The sequence below is a fragment of the Mirounga angustirostris genome, unplaced genomic scaffold (assembly GCF_029215605.1).
Source record: "Mirounga angustirostris isolate CCGP_5_RB_7025 unplaced genomic scaffold, mMirAng1.0.hap1 SCAF_5, whole genome shotgun sequence".
NCBI lineage: Eukaryota > Metazoa > Chordata > Mammalia > Carnivora > Phocidae > Mirounga > Mirounga angustirostris.
In genome coordinates this window covers 62,859,498-62,878,559 of record NW_026991713.1, presented here as the reverse complement: position 1 = coordinate 62,878,559, position 19,062 = coordinate 62,859,498, and the positions used below count along the sequence as shown (strand labels likewise).

General features: G+C 39.0%; 2 protein-coding genes across 2 annotated transcripts in view; one reads left to right on the top strand and one right to left on the bottom strand.

Moving 5' to 3' along the window:
• The window catches only part of LARP4 (La ribonucleoprotein 4), a 203,806-nt gene that overhangs the window by 50,243 nt on the left and 134,501 nt on the right, over nucleotides 1–19,062 (top strand). The gene's annotated exons all lie outside the window — the stretch shown is intronic.
• FAM186A (family with sequence similarity 186 member A) overlaps nucleotides 11,767–19,062 on the bottom strand; it is a 69,415-nt gene continuing 62,119 nt past the window's right edge. Inside the window, exons 9-11 of the mRNA XM_045869054.3 lie at nucleotides 16,331–16,523; nucleotides 13,320–13,459; nucleotides 11,767–12,107 (exon numbers count right to left, since the gene is read on the bottom strand). Coding sequence (XP_045725010.2) covers nucleotides 11,921–12,107; nucleotides 13,320–13,459; nucleotides 16,331–16,523 — 520 coding nt within the window. The 3' untranslated portion in view covers nucleotides 11,767–11,920. The remainder of the gene's footprint in view (nucleotides 12,108–13,319; nucleotides 13,460–16,330; nucleotides 16,524–19,062) is intronic.

Here is a 19,062-nt window from a genome sequence, read left to right as displayed (position 1 = left end):
TGGATTATGGAATGGTTGCAGGGGGGTTTTTTGTTTTGTTTTGTTTTTACAATGACAAAGTCAAGGGTATGACTAAATGGCTAGAGGATTAAGTCACTGAAGGAGAACAGATCAAAACATTGCAAGGCCAGGTGTTGGAAAGAACTAAATGAATATTGAAATTGCTAGGGATTATGACAGAAGTACTGGATAGGGTGACAGTAAGCAAGGAGCAGGCAAGAGACTACAACAGAGAAGGCAATGGGTGGTATATAGTGTTATGACAGGAGATTTAAAGTTGAGTATTATTAGAGAGTAGGGAAGAATGATCTAGGAGTAGCATTGAGGAGTGAGGAAGACCCCCACCTCATTTCCAGGCCAACTGATGAGGGAGGTATAGGAGTTAAGATAGACATCATTTTAGGGATGTCCGCCTCGGTGGTTCAGTCGGTTAAGCATCCGAGTCTTAATTTCTGCTCAGGTCATGATCTCAGGGTTATGAGATTGAGCCGTGTATTGGGCTCCGTGTTGGGCATGGAGTCTGCTTAAGATTCTCTTTCTTCCTCTCCCTCGGCCCCTCCTCCTGCTCTAAAAAAATAGACATCATTTTAGAGGGCTGCAGGGAGAGCCAGGGGTCAGTTACTATTTTGTATATTTTGAAGTTATATTGTAATAAGCATCTATGTTAATATAGATGCATTATATTTTCTATATATTACATGTTCTTTATCTATAGTCTCTCTTTGCCCTTAATGATGATATTTGCCTTGAATTCTATTTTTGGTCTGATATTAGACATCTGCTTGGCTTTCTTTTGGTTCATAGTTGTCTTTTCCCATCTTTTTGTTCTAACTTGTCCAACCTTACTTTTAAGTGTCTCATATAGACATTATACTGCTAGGTTTTGTTTTTTAATTCAATCTGAGAATTTTATCTTTGGTGTGTTTAACATATTAAATTACTTCTATGTTAGAACTGTTTAAATTTTCTCTCTTTTGCTTCTTGTTCATTTCCTTGGATAAATCAGTTTTATCTATGGGTTTGAAAGGCATGCATTTTATATTTGTTTTTCATTGGTTATCCCTAAGTTGTTAAGGGATTTACTTGTATTTTTTCCCTTAATTTATGAAATTTATCAATACCTATCTGTATCTTCCTCCTTAGTAGGATAAATACTTTAACACATGCACTCTTCCCTATCTCTGGATATTGCATTCTGTGCCCTACTTTGTTATATCTGGGGTGTGTATGTATGTGTATAAAATGCCTTTTTAAAAAAGATTTTATTTATTGAGAGAGAGACTGAGTGAGAGAGCTCGAGAGCTTGAGAGCTCGAGAGCGCACGGGTGGGGGAGGGGCAGAGGGAGAAGCAGACTTCCCACTGGGCAGGAAGCCCGATGTGGGGCTCGATCCCAGGGCCCTGGGATCATGACCTGAGCTGAAGGTGGATGCTTAACAAACTGAGTCACCCAGGTGCCCCTAAAATGCCTTTATAAAAAAAATATTTATTTGAGAGGGGCGCCTGGGTGGCTCCGTCGTTAAGCGTCTGCCTTCGGCTCAGGTCATGATCCCGGGGTCCTGGGATCGAGCCCTGCATCGGGCTCCCTGCTCCGCGGGGAGCCTGCTTCTCCCTCTCCCACTCCCCCTGCTTGTATTCCCTCTCTCGCTGTGTCTCTCTGTCAAATAAATAAATCTTTTTTTTTTTAAGATTTTATTTATTTATTTGAGAGAGAGAGAGAATGAGAGAGAGCACATGAGAGGGGGGAGGGTCAGCGGGAGAAGGAGACTCCCCGCCGAGCAGGGAGCCCGATGCGGGACTCGATCCAAGGACTCCAGGATCATGACCCGAGCCGAAGGCAGTCGCCTAACCAACTGAGCCACCCAGGCGCCCAATATAATCTTTAAAAAAAAAAAAATTTATTTGAGAGAGAGAGAGCACCAGCAGGAAGACGGGCAGAGGATGTGGGAGAGAGAAAACCCCAAGCCAACTCCCCACTGAGGGCAGAGCCTGATGTGGGACTCAATCCCAGGACCTGAGATCATGACCTGAGCCGAAATCAAGAGTCAGCAGCTTAACCGACTGAGCCACCCCAGGAGCCCCCTGCTTTTTTTTTTTTTAAGATTTATTCATCCATTCCAGAGAGAGAGAGGGAGGAAGAGAGAGCATAAGTCGGAGGAGGGGCAGAGAGAAAGGGAGAGAGAAAATCTCAAGCAGACTCCCTGCTGAGCATGGAGCCCAATGCAGGGCTCTATCCCATAACCCCAAGATCACAACCTGAGCTGAAAACAAGAGACCAACACTTAACTGACTGAGCCACCCAGACGCCCCTATACAATGCTTTTTTAGACAATAAACTTCAGGAAGTTATTTTCTTATTCTTACTATCTTATATTTTATAGCATTTCCTAAAATTTTTGATAGATTACTTCCTCCAGGAATATTTTCGTAGGGTCTTTGTGATAATCTGCTGAGACCTTGAAGGTCTGAGAATATATTTATTGTACCTTCACATTTAATTGATAGCTCAGCTGAATATAAAATTTTAGAGTTAAAGTTTCTGTTTTTAGGGATGCTAGGGTGGCTCAGTTGGTTAAGTGTCTGCCTTTGGCTCAGGTCATGATCCCAGAGTCCTGGGATTGAGTCCTGCATCAGGTTCCTTGCTCAGCAGGGAGCCTGCTTCTCCCCTCTGCCTGCCACTCGCCCTGCTTGTGCTCTCAGTCTCTCTCTCTCTTTCTGTCTCTCTCTCTCGGACAGATAAATAAATAAATACAATCTTTAAAAAGTTTGTTTTTAATATTTTGAAAATATTTCTTCATTGCTTTCCTGCTCCTAATGTTGCTCTTGAGAAGTCTGACACATTCTGATTGATTTTCTTTATTGGTGAGCTGCTCTTCTTAGAAAGGTTTTAAAATTTTCTCTTTGCCTTTGGAGTTCTTAAATTTCATTAAAATATCAGTAAGTATTCATTTTCCTATATCCACCCTATTTATCACCCTATATACCCTTTCAATATCAATCTTTCTTTGGAAGTCCTCACTTTTTTTCATGTATCATCTTCCCTCCATTTACTTTTTTTCTCTCCTGTTAGCACTCCTATTATAGAAATGCCGATATTTCTATGTCTAGCCTCCATATTTCTTAATTTTTATATTTTTCATCTCTAATTCCTTCGCAATGTCTTCTGGAAACATTTCTTGATGTGATCTTGGGCTATGTCCATTTTGCTGTTTATGTCATCTAATGAGTTTATTTCAGCAGTGTTTTGAATATTCAGTAATCCTACCTATTTCTTTATTAATTGTGTCTGCTTCATTATCAGTATCCTCTTGAGGGACATTTATTTGGCATGTATTCTATTAATTCTTGTCATCTAGAGTACACTAGTTTATTGCCTTTCTAATTTTCTTGTTATTTTTCCCTATGAGGTAATTTTCCTTCATGGGTATCAATTATCAGTCATCTTGGTAGGTAATGGATGGAGAAAGGAGTGGGAGGAATCAAAACCTAAGCCTTAGCTGTGCCACCCCTGGTGAGCAGGGTTCCAACTTTGAATATCCTCATTCTCATCAGGATGCTGTGCTCTTTAGTGAACCTCTCTGTATCTTACCCTAGGCTTTTTCTTTTCTAAGAATGTATCATCTAGTCCTCTGGATGAAAAGAAGGTCTATGGGTTGGGGGAGGTAGGAGGAAGCCCTTTGATGCTTACTGGTTAAGTCAGCATTTACTGTGCTTGTTTTACTCTACATCCCAATAGTGTTCCCCTATGAATCTGCTTTCCGGTAATGTGGTAGCGCTGATAGGGAAGGCAGTGATCTGAGTCTGGGCAATGTTGGGGTAGAGCCCAACTCAAAATTTCTCTGCAAATTCACTCCCCATGTTTGGAGCCTGGCTTTCCTCTGTACAGGGCTACTGTTTCCCTTCTTTACCAAATCACAATCACCTTCTGACCCTCCAGGGGTTTCTGCTGGTTTTCTTCTCTCTCTCTCTCTCTCTCTCTTTTTAAAGATTTTATTTATTTATTTGACAGAAAGATAGAGAGCACAAGTAGGCAGAGTGGTAGGGAGAGGGAGAAGCAGGCTCTCTGCTGAGCAGGGAGACAGATGTGGGGCTTGATTCCAGGACCCTGGGATCATGACCTGAGTCAAAGGTAGCCACTTAGCTGACTGAACCACCCAGGCGCCCCTCTCTCTCTTTTTTTTAATATCCATTCATTTCTTATTTCTGAGGTATCTTTGAGTTTAGGTTCTGGGAGGTAGACTGTGCCACTTTGCCATCATGTCAGTGGCCATATTATGTCCCTTTTATGACAGCCTACCACAGTGTCTGTTGTTTTGTGTTTCTAATAATCTAGAGCAAACAATATTCTTTCTTGAGTGCTCATATTAATAGTCTGGAAATGAAGATGTTTAACCTAAAGAACAATAGGCAGAATGTAAAAGCACAGAATAGGCAAAGCAGTGGGGGTGCCTGGGTGACTCAGTTGGTTAAGCATCTGGCTTCTGACTTTGGCTGGGGTCTTGGTCTTGGGGTCCTGGGATAGAGTCCTGTATCAGGCTCCCTGCTCAGTGAGGAGTCTTCCTCTCCCTCTGCCTTTCTTCCTGCTCATGCCCTCTCTCTCTCAAATAAATAAATAAAATCTTTAAAAAAAAAAAATAGGCAAAGCAATGCATATACATGAAAGAGCAAAATAGGAATTTTACTGCAACACTGAAATTTACTTTCAACATGCTTGTGTTTAATTTTACAGTCACTTGGGAATCTTCTTAAACCTGGAAACAAGACAAGAAAATTAATCTTATTACAAATTGCTCTTTTTTTTTTTTTTAAAGATTTTATTTATTTATTTGAGAGAGAGAATGAGACAGAGAGAGAGAACATGAGAGGGGGGAGAATCAGAGGACAGAGGGTGAATTGCGGGAGGCTCAGTAGGGAACAAGTCTGAGAGTTTAAAACTCCAGGGGTCCCAGTCAAAGGGATCTCTAGAAACTACCAGGTCCTCACAGTGAAGATTGGAGAAAAATTCCCTCATGTTTCTCTCAGGAGAAGGGGGAAAGTAACCATTTTGAAAAATACCAGACCATACTGTTCTTCCTAAGTTCTGCCCTCAAGATAAACTATTTTACCAAAGCCTGAGCAGGGAGTCCGATGCAGGACCCGATCCCGAGACTCCAGGATCATGACCTGAGCCGAAGGCAGTCGCTTAACCAACTGAGCCACCCAGGCGCCCCTACAAATTGCTCTTAAATACATTTGTAGGAATATAAATGATTCATAGGGAAAATAAGAGTGCCTCCAGAACTCACAAAGTTAAACTAGTAAAATTGATGTGTAATCTCTATTTATAAAAGTCACGTTAATAAGGCAGAATGTCTCCCAGGAAGAACAGGGCTTGGCAATAGCTTATTATTTATTAGACAGTCTTCTTATACCTAATATTAGAACATGACCAAATATTGACAATGGTTATTTCTGGGCATGGACTTCTCTGTATTTTTCAAATTTTCTATGATGAACATGCCTTACTTTTATAATTGGAAAAAAATTAATATTATTTTAATGGAATTTTCATGGGGAAATCACCATATAAGTATACAAACTTATGCAAGGGTATTTGCTGCAGCATTGTTTGTAATGTTGAAAAATATGAAGCTTCTGTCAGTAGGACAGTTCAATAAATTGTGATAGAACTATACAATGAATATCATGCAGTCAATAAAAATGATGATGTAAATCTATATTACCATAGAAAAATTTTAAAGATGTACTGTCAAGTGAAATATTTAAGCAGGTTAAAAAACATGTTCCACAGGAGCACAGTTTTGCAACCAAAAAGCAAGTGCACAGAAATCTTTTGAAAAATATATGCAAGAAGTTGCTACTCCATCCTAACAACATGTAAAAAGTTGAACAAACTGAAAACTAGCAACTTCTTAGATCCTTCAGAGAAGGGAGGCCACAGGACAAACCACTGCTCCCCAGATTGGAGAGATAGATAGGCGATACAGAGAATCACAGCTTCCTGGAGCAGAAACCCAGGAGCAGACACTTCTGCAGGAACCAGTGCCTGGTAGAAAACTTACACTTTTTTTTTTAGATTTTATTTATTTATCTGAGAGAGAGCACAAGCACAGGGAGAGGGAGAAGGAGGCCCCCTGCTGAGCAGGGAACCCAATGGGGGCTCGATCCCAGGACTCTGGGATCATGACCTGAGCCAAAGACAGATGCTTAACTAAATGAGCCACCCAAGTGCCTTGAAAACTTACACTTTAATTGATGAATTGCGGGAGGCTCAGTAGGAACAAGTCTGAGAGTTTAAAACTCCAGGGGTCCCAGTCAAAGGGATCTCTAGAAACTACCAGGTCCTCACAGTGAAGATTGGAGAAAAATTCCCTCATGTTTCTCTCAGGAGAAGGGGGAAAGTAACCATTTTGAAAAATACCAGACCATACTGTTCTTCCTAAGTTCTGCCCTCAAGATAAACTATTTTACCAAAGCCTAACCTATGGGGGTTTCATTAGGGCCTAACTTATTTGGAGGAAGGTAAATACCTCAACTCTAACCTTCTATGTGAGAGAAGAGAAATACCCAATTCCAGCTTCCTCTAGCCATCCTGTGCCACCAAAGGTGGGAGTGGGGGATATTGAGAAGCACTGGTGAAGTTCACAGACCAGATGCATATGCTCTTCAAAAGACTTGAGACCTTATCATAGGACTATACAATGTTTCCCCTTCTCCTATACCTTACACCACACCATTAAAGGCTTATTTGCCAGAGTTCATTTCACCTAGTACATCATGTCTGGATTTTAACAAAAATTACAAGCATACCAAAAGGCAGAAAATATAGTTTGAGGAGACTGAACAAGCATTAGAACCAGAATCAGATATGGTAGGGATGTTGGAATTATTATATTAGGAATTTAAAATGACTATGATCAATAGGCTTAGGACTTTGATGGAAAAAGTGAACAACATAAAGGAACAGATAATGTAAGCAGAGAGATGGATATTCTAAGAAACAAACAAAAAGAAATGCTAGAGATAAAAAACACTAACAAATGAAGAATGCCTTTGATGGCCTCATTATTAGACTGGTATGGCTAAGAAAGAATCTCTGAGCTTGAGGATATGGTAATAGAAACTTCCAAAACTGAAAAGCAAAGAAAAGAAAAAAAGGCTGAAGAAAACAAATATCCAAGAACTGCAGAAAATGGAATTATAAAATCTCAATTAAAACTACAAAATACAGAAAAAGTGTGAAAGACAAAAGAACAAGAGCTGTAAATAGAAAACAATAACAAATATGGTAGATATTAATCCAAATATATCAATAATCACCTTAAATGATAATGATCTAAATACACCAATTAAAAGTGATTATCAGAGTGTATCCAAAACCAAGACCTAAATATATGTTGTCTACAAGAAACTGACTTTAAATATAAAGAGGGGTGCCTGGGTGGCTCAGTCATTTAAGTGTCTGACTTTTGTTTTTGGCTCAGGTCATTGTCTTGTGAGTTGTGGGATGGAGCTCAGTGGAGAGTCTGCTTAAAGATTCTCTCCTCTGCCCCGCCCTCCACTCATGTGCTCTTTCTCTCTCTCTCTCATAAATAAATAAAATCTTAAAAATAAATAAATAAATACAAAGACACAGAATAAATGGATAGGAAAAAAATACCATGATAACACTAATCAAAAGAAAGGAGTAGTTATATTAATTTCAGACAGAGTAGACTTCAGAGCAGGAAAAGTTAGGGATAAAGAGGGGTATCTAATAATGATAAAGGGGTCAATACTCCAAGATGACATAATAATCCTTAATGTTTTGTCTAACGATAGAGCATCAAACTACAGGAGGCAAAAACTGATAGAACTGCAAGGAGAAACAGGTGAATCCTCTGTTGTAGTTGGAGACTTTAATACTCTATAGGAAGTGGACAGATATAGCAGGCAGAAAATTATTAAAGATATAGTTGAACTCAACAGCACCATCAATCAACTGGATATAATTGACATCTCTGGACTACTTTATCCAACAATAGCAGGTTACAGGGGCGCCTGGGTGGCTCAGTCGGTTAAGTGTCTGCCTTCAACTCAGGTCATGATCCCGGGGTCCTGGGATTGAGTCCTGCATGGGGCTCCTTGCTCAGCAAGGGAGACTGTTTCTCCCTCTGCTTCTCTGTCTCTCTCTCTCTCTCTCATAAATAAATAAATAAAATCTCAAAAAAAAATAAAAATAAAAAATCTTTTAAAAAAAATCGCAGGTTACACATTCTTTTCAAGCTCACATGACCGTAGGTAGCCTTGGTGTATTGTAATCACCTGCTAATCACTGTAATCCCTGACTAAGAATGGTTGCAAATAAGGCCATTTATTGCTCACTTAACAAAAGCCCAGAGGCAGGTGTACTCAGGGTTGTTCTAGCAACTTGATGTGGATCAAGGGCAGGGTTTTATTTATTTTCCTTCTCTGTATTCCTGGTGTATTGTCATATTATCCTGTGGTTATCACCTCAGGATTACCAAAGAGTGCAGTAGCTCCAAGCATTAATTCCAGGCAGGAAGAGAAATTTTAGTTCCAGTCACCTCTGTTGGAAATAGGAAGAGAAATTTTAGTTCCAGTCACCTCTGTTGGAAATAGGAAGAAGGGGAACTGAGCAGTAGGGGGAGGTATTGTTTATTTTAGTTTTGTTTTGTTTTTGTTTTAGGAGATAAAGTAAACGAAGCAATATGCTATTGGCCCTGGATCTTTACACATATTTTTTCTTCTGCCTGGCATCTATGATCTCCTAAACCCTTCCCATATTGTATCTCAGTGCCTAGTTGTAGTACCTGGTACATGCTAAGTAGTCAGTAAATATTTTTGAAAGGAAAGCAGGCAGAGCAAAAGTAGAGTCAGTTCAACACAACTAATTTCTCTAAAACATATTGTCTAAAATCAGGGCAGGCAATCAATATAGAATGGTAAGTGCTAGGATACTGTTAATTACAAGGACTGTGGGAGCACATAGGAAGAGTTAGAGAAGACAGTTCAGAAGGAATAACTGATATCTAGAGGATGGTAGAAATAACTAAATCCAGACGGAAAGAAAGTCTCTTGGTTTATACTTTAACTTCCACACAGTAAAACAAATATAATCCTTTTTGAGGGAGGAAACCTTGAAGAGATTCTAGTGGGAGAAAAAGGTGAGGATGGCAAATAGTAATTGATCATATAGTGCCCATTATTACTAATTTAAGATGTCTTAAAACTGCATATTTTCTGTTTCTATTTTTAGTGAAAAAATAGCAAAAATCCAAGACTTCAGTTCTCCTATTTCCTATAATGTCTTAATTTTTTCACTGTTTTTACCATCTCCTACTCTGAAAGTTTTCAGGCATCTAACTATACAAGTTGGAAACTCCTAATACATATTTTGTATGTAGTAGCACATGAAAACGTTTTGACAAGCACAATGGAAAGGTTGCCAGATTAAATACAGGATGCCTGGTTAAATTAAAATTGAATAAACAAATAAGTTTTTAGTATAAGTATAAAATTGCATGGACCATACTTATACTAAATCACTTCTGTTTTTTTAAAAATATATATTTTATTTATTTGAGAGAGCACGCGCACATGTGCATGAGTTGGGGGAGGGGCAGAGGGACAAGCAGACTCCCTGCCAAGCGGGGACCCCAACATGGGGATTGATCCCAGGACCCTGAAATCATGACCTGAGCTGAAGTTAGACACTTAACTGACTGAGCCACCCAGGCACCCCTAAATCATTTTTGTTTATCTGCAATTCAGATTTACCTGGGTGTCCTATATTTTTATTTGCTAAATCTGGAAACCCTAACAATAGATACCAGATTTCAAAGAGGAGTGCTAAACTGGGATTTACAAAGTAACTGACTCTTTTTTTTTAAGATTTTATTTATTTATTTGACAGAGAGAGAGATAGAGAAAGTACAAGTGGGGAAGAGAGGGAGAAGCAGGCTCCCTGCAAGCAGGGAGCCCAATGCAGGGCTCGATCCCAGGACCCTGGGATCATGACCTGAGTCGAAGGCAGTTGCATAACGGACTGATCCACCCAGGCGCCCCCAAAGTAATTGACTCTTAATCTTTTAACTCATTCTCAGAGTATGAAATGGTCAAGGAGAAGATTTTGAGAGCACTCCTATCCTTTCTCTACTCTAAGAATTTACCACAGGCCCCTGCATTTTGGAGGCCCATAAAATGGGGCCTGATTCAATCCCTAAAAAAAGGCTAAGGCAGTGATTGATTGGCTAGCTGCACTAATAATAGAAGCAAAGAAGAGGCTGCTGCTGCATTGGGATAAGCTTTCGACCTCAGAGTTTACCGGGACAAAGTAAGCTCCACTGTTTCCTGTAGACTAGATGTGGGCCATATATGCATCTACCCAAGAAAGATGGCATAGGGTTGTCATGGATTCTGTCCAGGAGGGCTGCATAAATATGCAAACACATCTCAGCAGACTCAGCAGAGAAAAGCTGGAGGTATCACAAATGTCAACAACCAGTTGGAATAGAAAAAAATATATGTATGTATGTATGAATTTATTTATTTATTTATTTTAGAGAGAGAGTGCAACTGGGGGAGGAGGAGAGGGAAGGGAGAAAGAAGCATGGAGCCTGATGTGGGGCTCGATCTCACAACTCTGAGATCATGACCTGAACTGAAATCAAGAGTCAGATACTTGACTGAGCCACCCAGATGCCCCAGAATAGAAATATATTTGACAATATCAAGAAATCTGCAGATAAGAGATCTCCAGTGATGGCAATCTCCAAGGAACTGACCAAAGTACCTCATGAAAGAGTCAGCTTTAGAAATCTGCAACATTCAGGAAGCACTGATGTTAGAAAACAACAGTAATAGTCAATAAGAACTTTCCATTTCTCTCTCTTCTCCAGAGCTCTAATCCCTAAAGGGTCCCATAGTAGCAAGCTAGAAAAGTAGGAACAGAAGCAGTAGGCCAGAAAAAAGAAGCTGTTCATAATCCTCCTTCTCTGACTATAAGTTTTAATAGTCTTAGCTGGAAGATAGAAGCCTCAACTTTAAAACAAAACAAAGGTTTACTTATACATGGTTCTGGACATTTTACTAACCAGATAAACATATTACTGTGAAGTTGTCAGAAATGTCACAGAACCACCTAGGTTTTCATCCAGAGGTAGGGCAAGAACTAGCCCTGCTGAGTAAATATAGAGATGAAACGTCACTTTGGAAAATAGCTTGGCAATTTCTTATAAAAGTTAAACATAACACTTATCTAACCCATCAGTCTCACTCCTGGGTGTTTATTTAAGAGAAGTGAAAACTTACATTCACCCCAAAACCTGTTTATATGGTGCCTGGCTGGCTCAGTCAGTTAAGCATCTGCCTTCGGCTCAGGTCATGATCTCAGGGTCCTGGGATCAAGCCCCACATTGGACTCCCTGCTCATCAGGGAGCCTGCTTCTCCCTCTCCCTGTGCCTGCCGCTCCCCCTGCTTGTGCTCTCTCGCTTGCTCTCTCTCTCAAATAAATAAATAAAATCTTAAAAAAAAAAAAACCTGGAATTTTTATAGCAGTTTTATTTATAATTGTCCAACCCTGAAAACAACTCAAATGTCTTTCACTTGGTAAATGGATGAAAATATGTGGTACAGCCATACAATGGAATAATACCAGTCACTAAGTAAAAAGGAATGAATTAGTGGTACATATATAGCTGAATCTCATAGGAGTTACGCTAAGTGAAAAAAGCCAGATTCGAAAGGTTACATACTGTATACTTCTATTTATATGGTATCTGGAAAAGGTAATGTCTAACTTCACACCAAGCACCTGCTTTTGGTCACTCCCTGGTGCTATAAGATAAGGTCAAGTTAGGGAAACAGAAGGTATATGAATGACCAAAGGCCTCATTACCAAAGTGCTCCCATCCCTTTACTTACTGTGATTTAATGGATGCAAGAGATTTTCTGAAGATAGACTGAACATCTAACTGGAGTAGCATAGGAATATCTGGGTACCCACCCAGCTGAGCCCAGAGTGAATTTATTGATGTCTTCTCTGTTATTGGGTAGCTTGAAGTTGACAGATCAGCATTCCAGATAGCTCCCATTTGGTCTTCTTGTCTAGAGAATCAGAGACACTAATTGAAAGTGCCAAACTCTCCTGAACTCCATATCCAATTAAAATGTATGAATCTTATTTTCCCCTTTGCTCTTCCCCACTATCTTGTCCTATAATGTCCTCTCTGGCACTGAAGAACATTAGCTATGCCCCCTTTGAGAGATGGATTAAAACAGCAGAATTTGCTGAAAAATTTTTTCTTTCCTGAAAGCTGCATTTTCATGACTTCACCTAGTAATCTATTTTAAAACTATCTTCTTAGCTTCATGGAATATATAGACCATATCCAGACTGTTTTTTTCCCCAGAAATGTTCTTTTCCCCTTCCTTCCCAAAGCTCCTACCTTCTTTTTTTTAAAAAAGGAAAAAAGTAATGTTTCTAAGTTTCTTCATTCTGTTAAAATAACTTGTTTCATGGTAGGGAAAATCAGTTCCATTTTTTTTTTTACAAGACCAGGTTTATTTTTTAATTAATTTTTTTGAAGTTGAACTGATTTATTAAGTGAGCAAAAGTAAAACAATTCAAATTCAAATAGAATATAACATATTAATAAATGTTCCACAAATCTATAAATGTATGTCCTCATATGATTAATGAAATTAATCTTTCATCTGGAAAAATCTATTGACACTAGTTATGATTCAGTTAGATATAAGTTCAAAAGTATGATAAAAGAATTCTAACACTTTATTCAAAAAGTTCTGCCTGGTCCAACCATTTATTTGAAGTCTTTAGCATTCACAATTAATGACATGGAAAAATAGATACCTAGGTGAATCTTTGGGGTAAGCCCATGCATGTGAGATGAGGCACCCAAGACACATTATAAGAGATCAGTTTATCTCCCTCCAGGACCATAATTGTCATGTCACCTGTAGGAACAAGAGAGCCCCTGTCTTGGGAATGTTACAAAGGGGAGCCACTAAAGGGAAAACTGGACTTACATCATTCCTGGAAAAGAGCAGACAAGGAGCAGACCAGCATCATTTTTTTTTTTTAAAGGAACTCAAAATTAGATGTTAAATATTTACGTAGAAATATACATGAATAAGCTTCTTGTTAAATTGACTAAGAAAATCTATGCTACCTTAGACTCTCTACTGCACCATATCATAATTGTGGGGAAGGGGAAACTCTTGGGCAGGAAAAAACCAGTATTAGGTCCAACATATCATCCAAAGAAGGTTTAATGTCAGTCTTTTTCAAGCACATACCGAAATTTCTTCAATGTGTCAGACTTTCCATCGTCTTCTATTAGCAGCTGTTGGACAAATTTGGTAGAGGCAGGTATCTGCTTTTTATCGATGATCAAAGGGATAGGTTGACTAAGATTCAATTTATACATCCCTTGAAGCTAAAAATAAATAAATCAGAAAAGGAAACCATGGGGGAAAAAAAGGTCAGAGTCTTTAGGAAGATCTGAGCTGGCCCTAGCTAAACTATGACTCTATTTTCCATGTACTTGCAAATCCTTTTTCTCCATCCTCTTTCTCTCTTCCTCCAATCACACTTCCACTTCCAACACACAATTTCAGAGGTGCCACTATGTTATATAAAAACAGTGGTCCTGGGGAGCCTCGGTGGCACAGTCGGTTAAGCATCTGACTCTTGGTTTTGGCTCAGGTCATGATCTCAGTGTTGTGGGATCAAGCCCTGTGTAGGGCCCCGCACTCAGCGTGGAGTCTGCTTAAGATGTGGAGTCTGCTTAAGACGCCCTCTCCCTCTGCCCCTCTCCCCCACACTCTCCTGCTTGCTCGCTCTCTCTCAAATAAATAAATAAATCTTTAAAAAACAAACAAACAGAAAAACCCATTGGTCTTGCATAAGCTGTAGTTCTAGTCCTCTCATTTCCTAGCTGTGTGACTTTGGGTTAGTTGCTAATTTTATCTGCACCTTTCTCCTCATTTCTTTTTTTTATATAAAGATTTTATTTATTTAATAGAGAGAGACACAGCAAGAGAGGGAACACAAGCAGGGGGAGTGGGAGAGAGAGAAGCAGGCTTCCCGCTGAGCAGAGAGCCCGATGTGGGGCTCCATCCCAGGACCCTGGGATCATGACCTGAGCCGAAGGCAAATGCCCAACGACTGAGCCACCCAGGCGCCCCTCTCCTCATTTCTAAAACAAGGATAATAACACATGGTTGTTGTGAGTGTTGGATAAGATAATATATATGGAAGCACCTCATAAATTGTGAAGCACTATGCAAATCTAATGATAGCTAACACTTACTGAATACATGCTGAATGTTACATGCTTTTTATATATTAATTCATTTGGTATTTACAATAATCTTAAGAGGTGGGTACTGTTATTATCCTCATCTTACATTTGGAGATCTGAAGCTCAGAAAATTTAGACCTTGCCCAAGGTCTCTTAGCTAATATGTGGCAAAGCTGATTTGAACCCACACAATCTGGTAGGAGAACCAGCCTCTTGACCAGTGTAAGGTATTTATTTATTTCTACTCTCTTCTCCCTTTTGCTTTTTCCTCTCCCTTCTTATGCCTTGATAACCACTTCATCATCTAGATTGTGGATCCCCTGAGCCCAGACCCTTATTCATCCTCTGAAATGTCCTAGATATGAGATGCCTGTTAGTTCATGACACTGCCAGCTCAGCTTGCTTTATTCCACATACATTGGCCATATTTTCCAAACCAAAACCTCAAAAATATCCTTTTTTTTGGTCAAAGAGCTTTAATATTTGAAATATAACTGTTGTGGAAAATTCAGAATAGGTCTGATTTGGATCAGCTATGATAAATCTCTTTGTACCTTCTAAAGCTTCAAGTAATTTTATAAATTAATTTAGTGAAAGAAAAGGATATATAGATGTAAAATATTCCTAGAACACCAAGAATGTTCTAGAACTCCATGCTGGAGCATGTAATGGGAGCATGTAATCCCAGAGCAAAGAACTCTAATCTCAGCTTTATAAGTTTTTGGAAGGTCACTCTCACTCCCAAAAGCATGCTAATGGTTATCTCAGACAAGCTCTGGGACATAATGAGTGGATGTCAGAGTTTAACAGGATCTTCCATGCCTGGTGCTATGTAAGCAAGTTAAATAAACTTTTAACTCCTTTATTGTAAACTCATTCTATTAAATTTTGCTTTCTGATGGTTTTTTTGTTTTTTTAAGATTTTTATTTATTTATTTGACAGAGAGAGAGAGACAGCGAGAGAGGGAACACAAGCAGGGAGAGTGCGAGAGGGAGAAGCAGGCTTCCCACTGAGCAGTGAGCCTGATGCGGGGCTCAATCCCAGGACCCTGGGATTATGACCTGAGCCAAAGGCAGACACTTAACGACTGAGCCATCCAGGCGCCCCGGGTTTTCTGGGTTGTTTTTTTTTTTTTTTTTTTTTAAGATTTTATTTCTTAGTAATCGCCAGACCCAATATGGGGCTTGAACCCACAACCCTAAGATCAAGAGTCGCATCCTCCACTGCCTGAGACAGCCAGGTACCCCACTTTCTGATAGTTTTGAGGAGAGAAGTAACCATCATGAATCAGTTGGAGAGTGGTGACTTCAAGAGGTTTCATATCTAGAGACTGGTAGATGCGAGTTGACTAGGAAGGAGTTGAGCATTTATGGAAGTCTCCCCTATTCTAATCTTTTCCCATCCCAGCCAGTATCCCTGTTGTCAAGTTAGGAGTTTTCACTGAGGTCATGGTGTACTGGCTTGAATGGTGAACTCCTCAAAAGATATGTTTCCCAGAATCTATGAATATGATCTTATTTGGGGAAAGGGTCTTTATAGATGTAATTAAGGATCTCAAGATGAGATCATCCTGGATTAACCAGGTGAGTCCTATATTCAATGACATATAGCTTTATAAGAGACAGAAGAGAAGACATAAGACACACGGGGAAGAAGGCCAGGGGAAGGACAGAGGCAAAGGTCGGAGTTATGCAGCTACAAGCCAAGGAATGCCAAGGATTGTCAGCAGCTACCAGAGTCCAAGAGAGAGGCATGAAACAAATTTCTCCTTCAGAGCTTCCAGGAGGAAACAACCCTGCCAACACCTTGATTTCATGAACAGGCCTCCAGAACTGCAAGAGAATATATTTGTGTTGTCTTAAGCCATCAGGTTTGTGGTAATTTGTTATAGCAGCCCTAGGAGACTAATAAAAATGGTAGCTCCAGGTAAATGTTATTTTCCAAGCTTACCACTTTCATTTTTCTTACAACACACTGGGGAGGGACAATAGAAAACAAGTTACCTGGCTAAATAAGAACATCATTTTCCCCAGGCACTGATTCCGTTTCTGCTCTAAAGACTTCTGCTTGTTGGTCCAGACCTGCATCATCTTTTTCTGGTAGTCATCAATTCTGCTCAGCATTATGAAGAGGTTCTGGGTCTCATAACCTTTCCCAGTGTTTTGGATGGCTTGTAATCGTCTGATTATGTTGTTTCTTGAAAAAAATTAACAAGAATGAGATTGATATAACGACTGACCCTAACTCAGCAAACCTGGGCCTAGTTACTTTCAGTTCTTATCCTTAGCAAGTAGAGTGGGATGTGATAGGGGTGGGAGGCTTGCTTAATGAGGCCTTAATTTAGTTTCTTATATGACTAAACTTTCAAAAATCTTTATGACTGTCAAGTTTTCATTAATGTTAGAGTTTTTTAGTGTTATAATAGTGTTGCTTATTATTTTAATAGTTTTATATTTTAATAGATTTATTGATATAAGTCTATTTAATATATACTTTAATATTAAAATTTTGGCATTGATATGTATAAGACATATAGGAAGCACTTAATACAACTGTGAAAAAGGCATTGTCCTTGCCTTCAAAGCACTTACAAGCCAGAATAGGAGACTAATAAATTAACTATGTCAAAGAGAATGAAATAAATGCTAGATAGAAATTAAATTAAATTAAATAGAAAAGAAATTAAACATGCTGTTGGAGCAAAAAGAGCATAATTTATACTAACAAGAGGAAGAAAGAAGGCCTCATAGGAAGATGTTGCATAGGATCTTGAGGAACAATCATAAAAATATACTCTCTCTCTTTACAATAATATATACCACCACGTTTAAGCCTTCTGAACAGATAGTGTTTTGCCATCTCTGTTCTACAGAAGAGGAAAAGGAATATGAGCAAAGTTAAGTAATTTTCTGAAGTTACATAATTAATAAATATCAGATTTTGAAGCAAACCCAAATCTTCTCTATTTCTACAATACCAGCATTTCTCAAAATTTGGACCCTGATCACCTGGACTGAATCATCTGGGCAGGGGTGATGGGGTGGTGATGGTGCTTACTGAAAATGTGGATTCCAGTGAAAGTACAACTTTCTCAGAAGAATATAAATCTCAGTGGCTAACAACAAAATTTTACTTGTTGCTCATACTACAAATCCATCATGGTTCATCAGGGAGTGAGCTTCATTGTATATATACTCTGAAGGACACAGGCTATCTGAACAGCCATCACCTTGAACAATGTGGGTTATGTCAGAGGAAAAGGAGACTCTGGAGGGTCTCAAACTAACAATGACAAGCTCAATGCAGAAATGACCTATATCAATTCTGCTTACATTTCATTGAAAAGTCCTGGCAAATAGCACTAATGACTATCACAAAGATTCCACATCATAATAATAAAACTACAATGAATAATAAAAAATAGAAATGACTCATCTCTATGCAATCAACAAAAAATAATGCAAAGTCTATATATGGACCTAAATGATACAAGAATTATGATGAAGGTACATTCAAACCATAGGAGAAAAGGTAGATGATTTTGTAAGTAGTGATGGGGTAACTGGGTAGCCATGTGGAAAAAAGTCACATCCATATCTCTCAACAGGAAGTTGTGAATCAGAGACTTAAATGTAAAACAAAAAAACCAATAACCAACCATAAAAGTACCAAAAGAAACCTAGAAAGAATTTTTTATATTTCTCAGAGTGGAGAGAGCCTTTCTAAATAAGGTACAAAATATTATTAAAAATAATGAACCTGGGGAGCTTAGCTGGCTCGTTGGTAGAGTATGTGACTCTCAATCTCAGGACTGTGAGTTTAAGCCCCACATTGGGCATGGAACCCACTTAAAAAAATTAACAAACCCCAAAACAAATAATCTCATTAAAAAATGGGCAGAAGATATGAATAGACATTTTTCCAAAGACCTCCAAATGGCTAACAGACATAGGACAAGATGCTCAACGTCACTCATCATCAGGGAAATACAAATCAAAACTACAATTAGTTATCATCTTCACCCGCCAGAATGGCTAAAATGAACAATTCAGGAAACAATAGATGCTAGTGAGGATGCGGAGAAAGGGAAACCTTCTTGCACTCTTCGTGGGAATGCAAACTGTTGCAGCCACTCTGGAAAACAGTATAGAAGTTCCTCAAAAAGTTTAGAACTACCCTACAACCCAGCAATTGCACTACTAGGCACTTACCCAAAGGATAAAAAATAGTGATTCAAAGGGGCACATGCCATGTTTATTGCAGCATTATCACAATAGCCAAATTATGGAAAGAGCCCAAATGTCCATCAACTGATGAATGGATAAAGAAGCTGTGGGGTGTGTGTGTGTGTGTGTAATGGAATATTACCCAGCCATCAAAAAGGATGAAATCTGGTCATTTGCAACTATGTGGATGGAACTAGAGTGTCTTATGCTAAGCAAAATAAGTCAGGCAGAGAAAGACAAATACCGTAAGATTTTACTCATATGCGGAATTTAAGAAACAAAACAGATGAACATAGGGGAAGGGAAGAAAAAATAAGATACAGAGAGGGAGGCAAACCATAAGAGACACTTAAATATAGGGAATAAACTGAGGGGAGTTGGGTGGGGAGCATGGGGTAATTGGGTGATGGGCATTAATGAGAGCACTTGATATAATGAGCACTGGGTGTTGTATGCAACTGATGAATGCCTAAATTCTACCCTTAAACTAATACTACACTATATGTGAA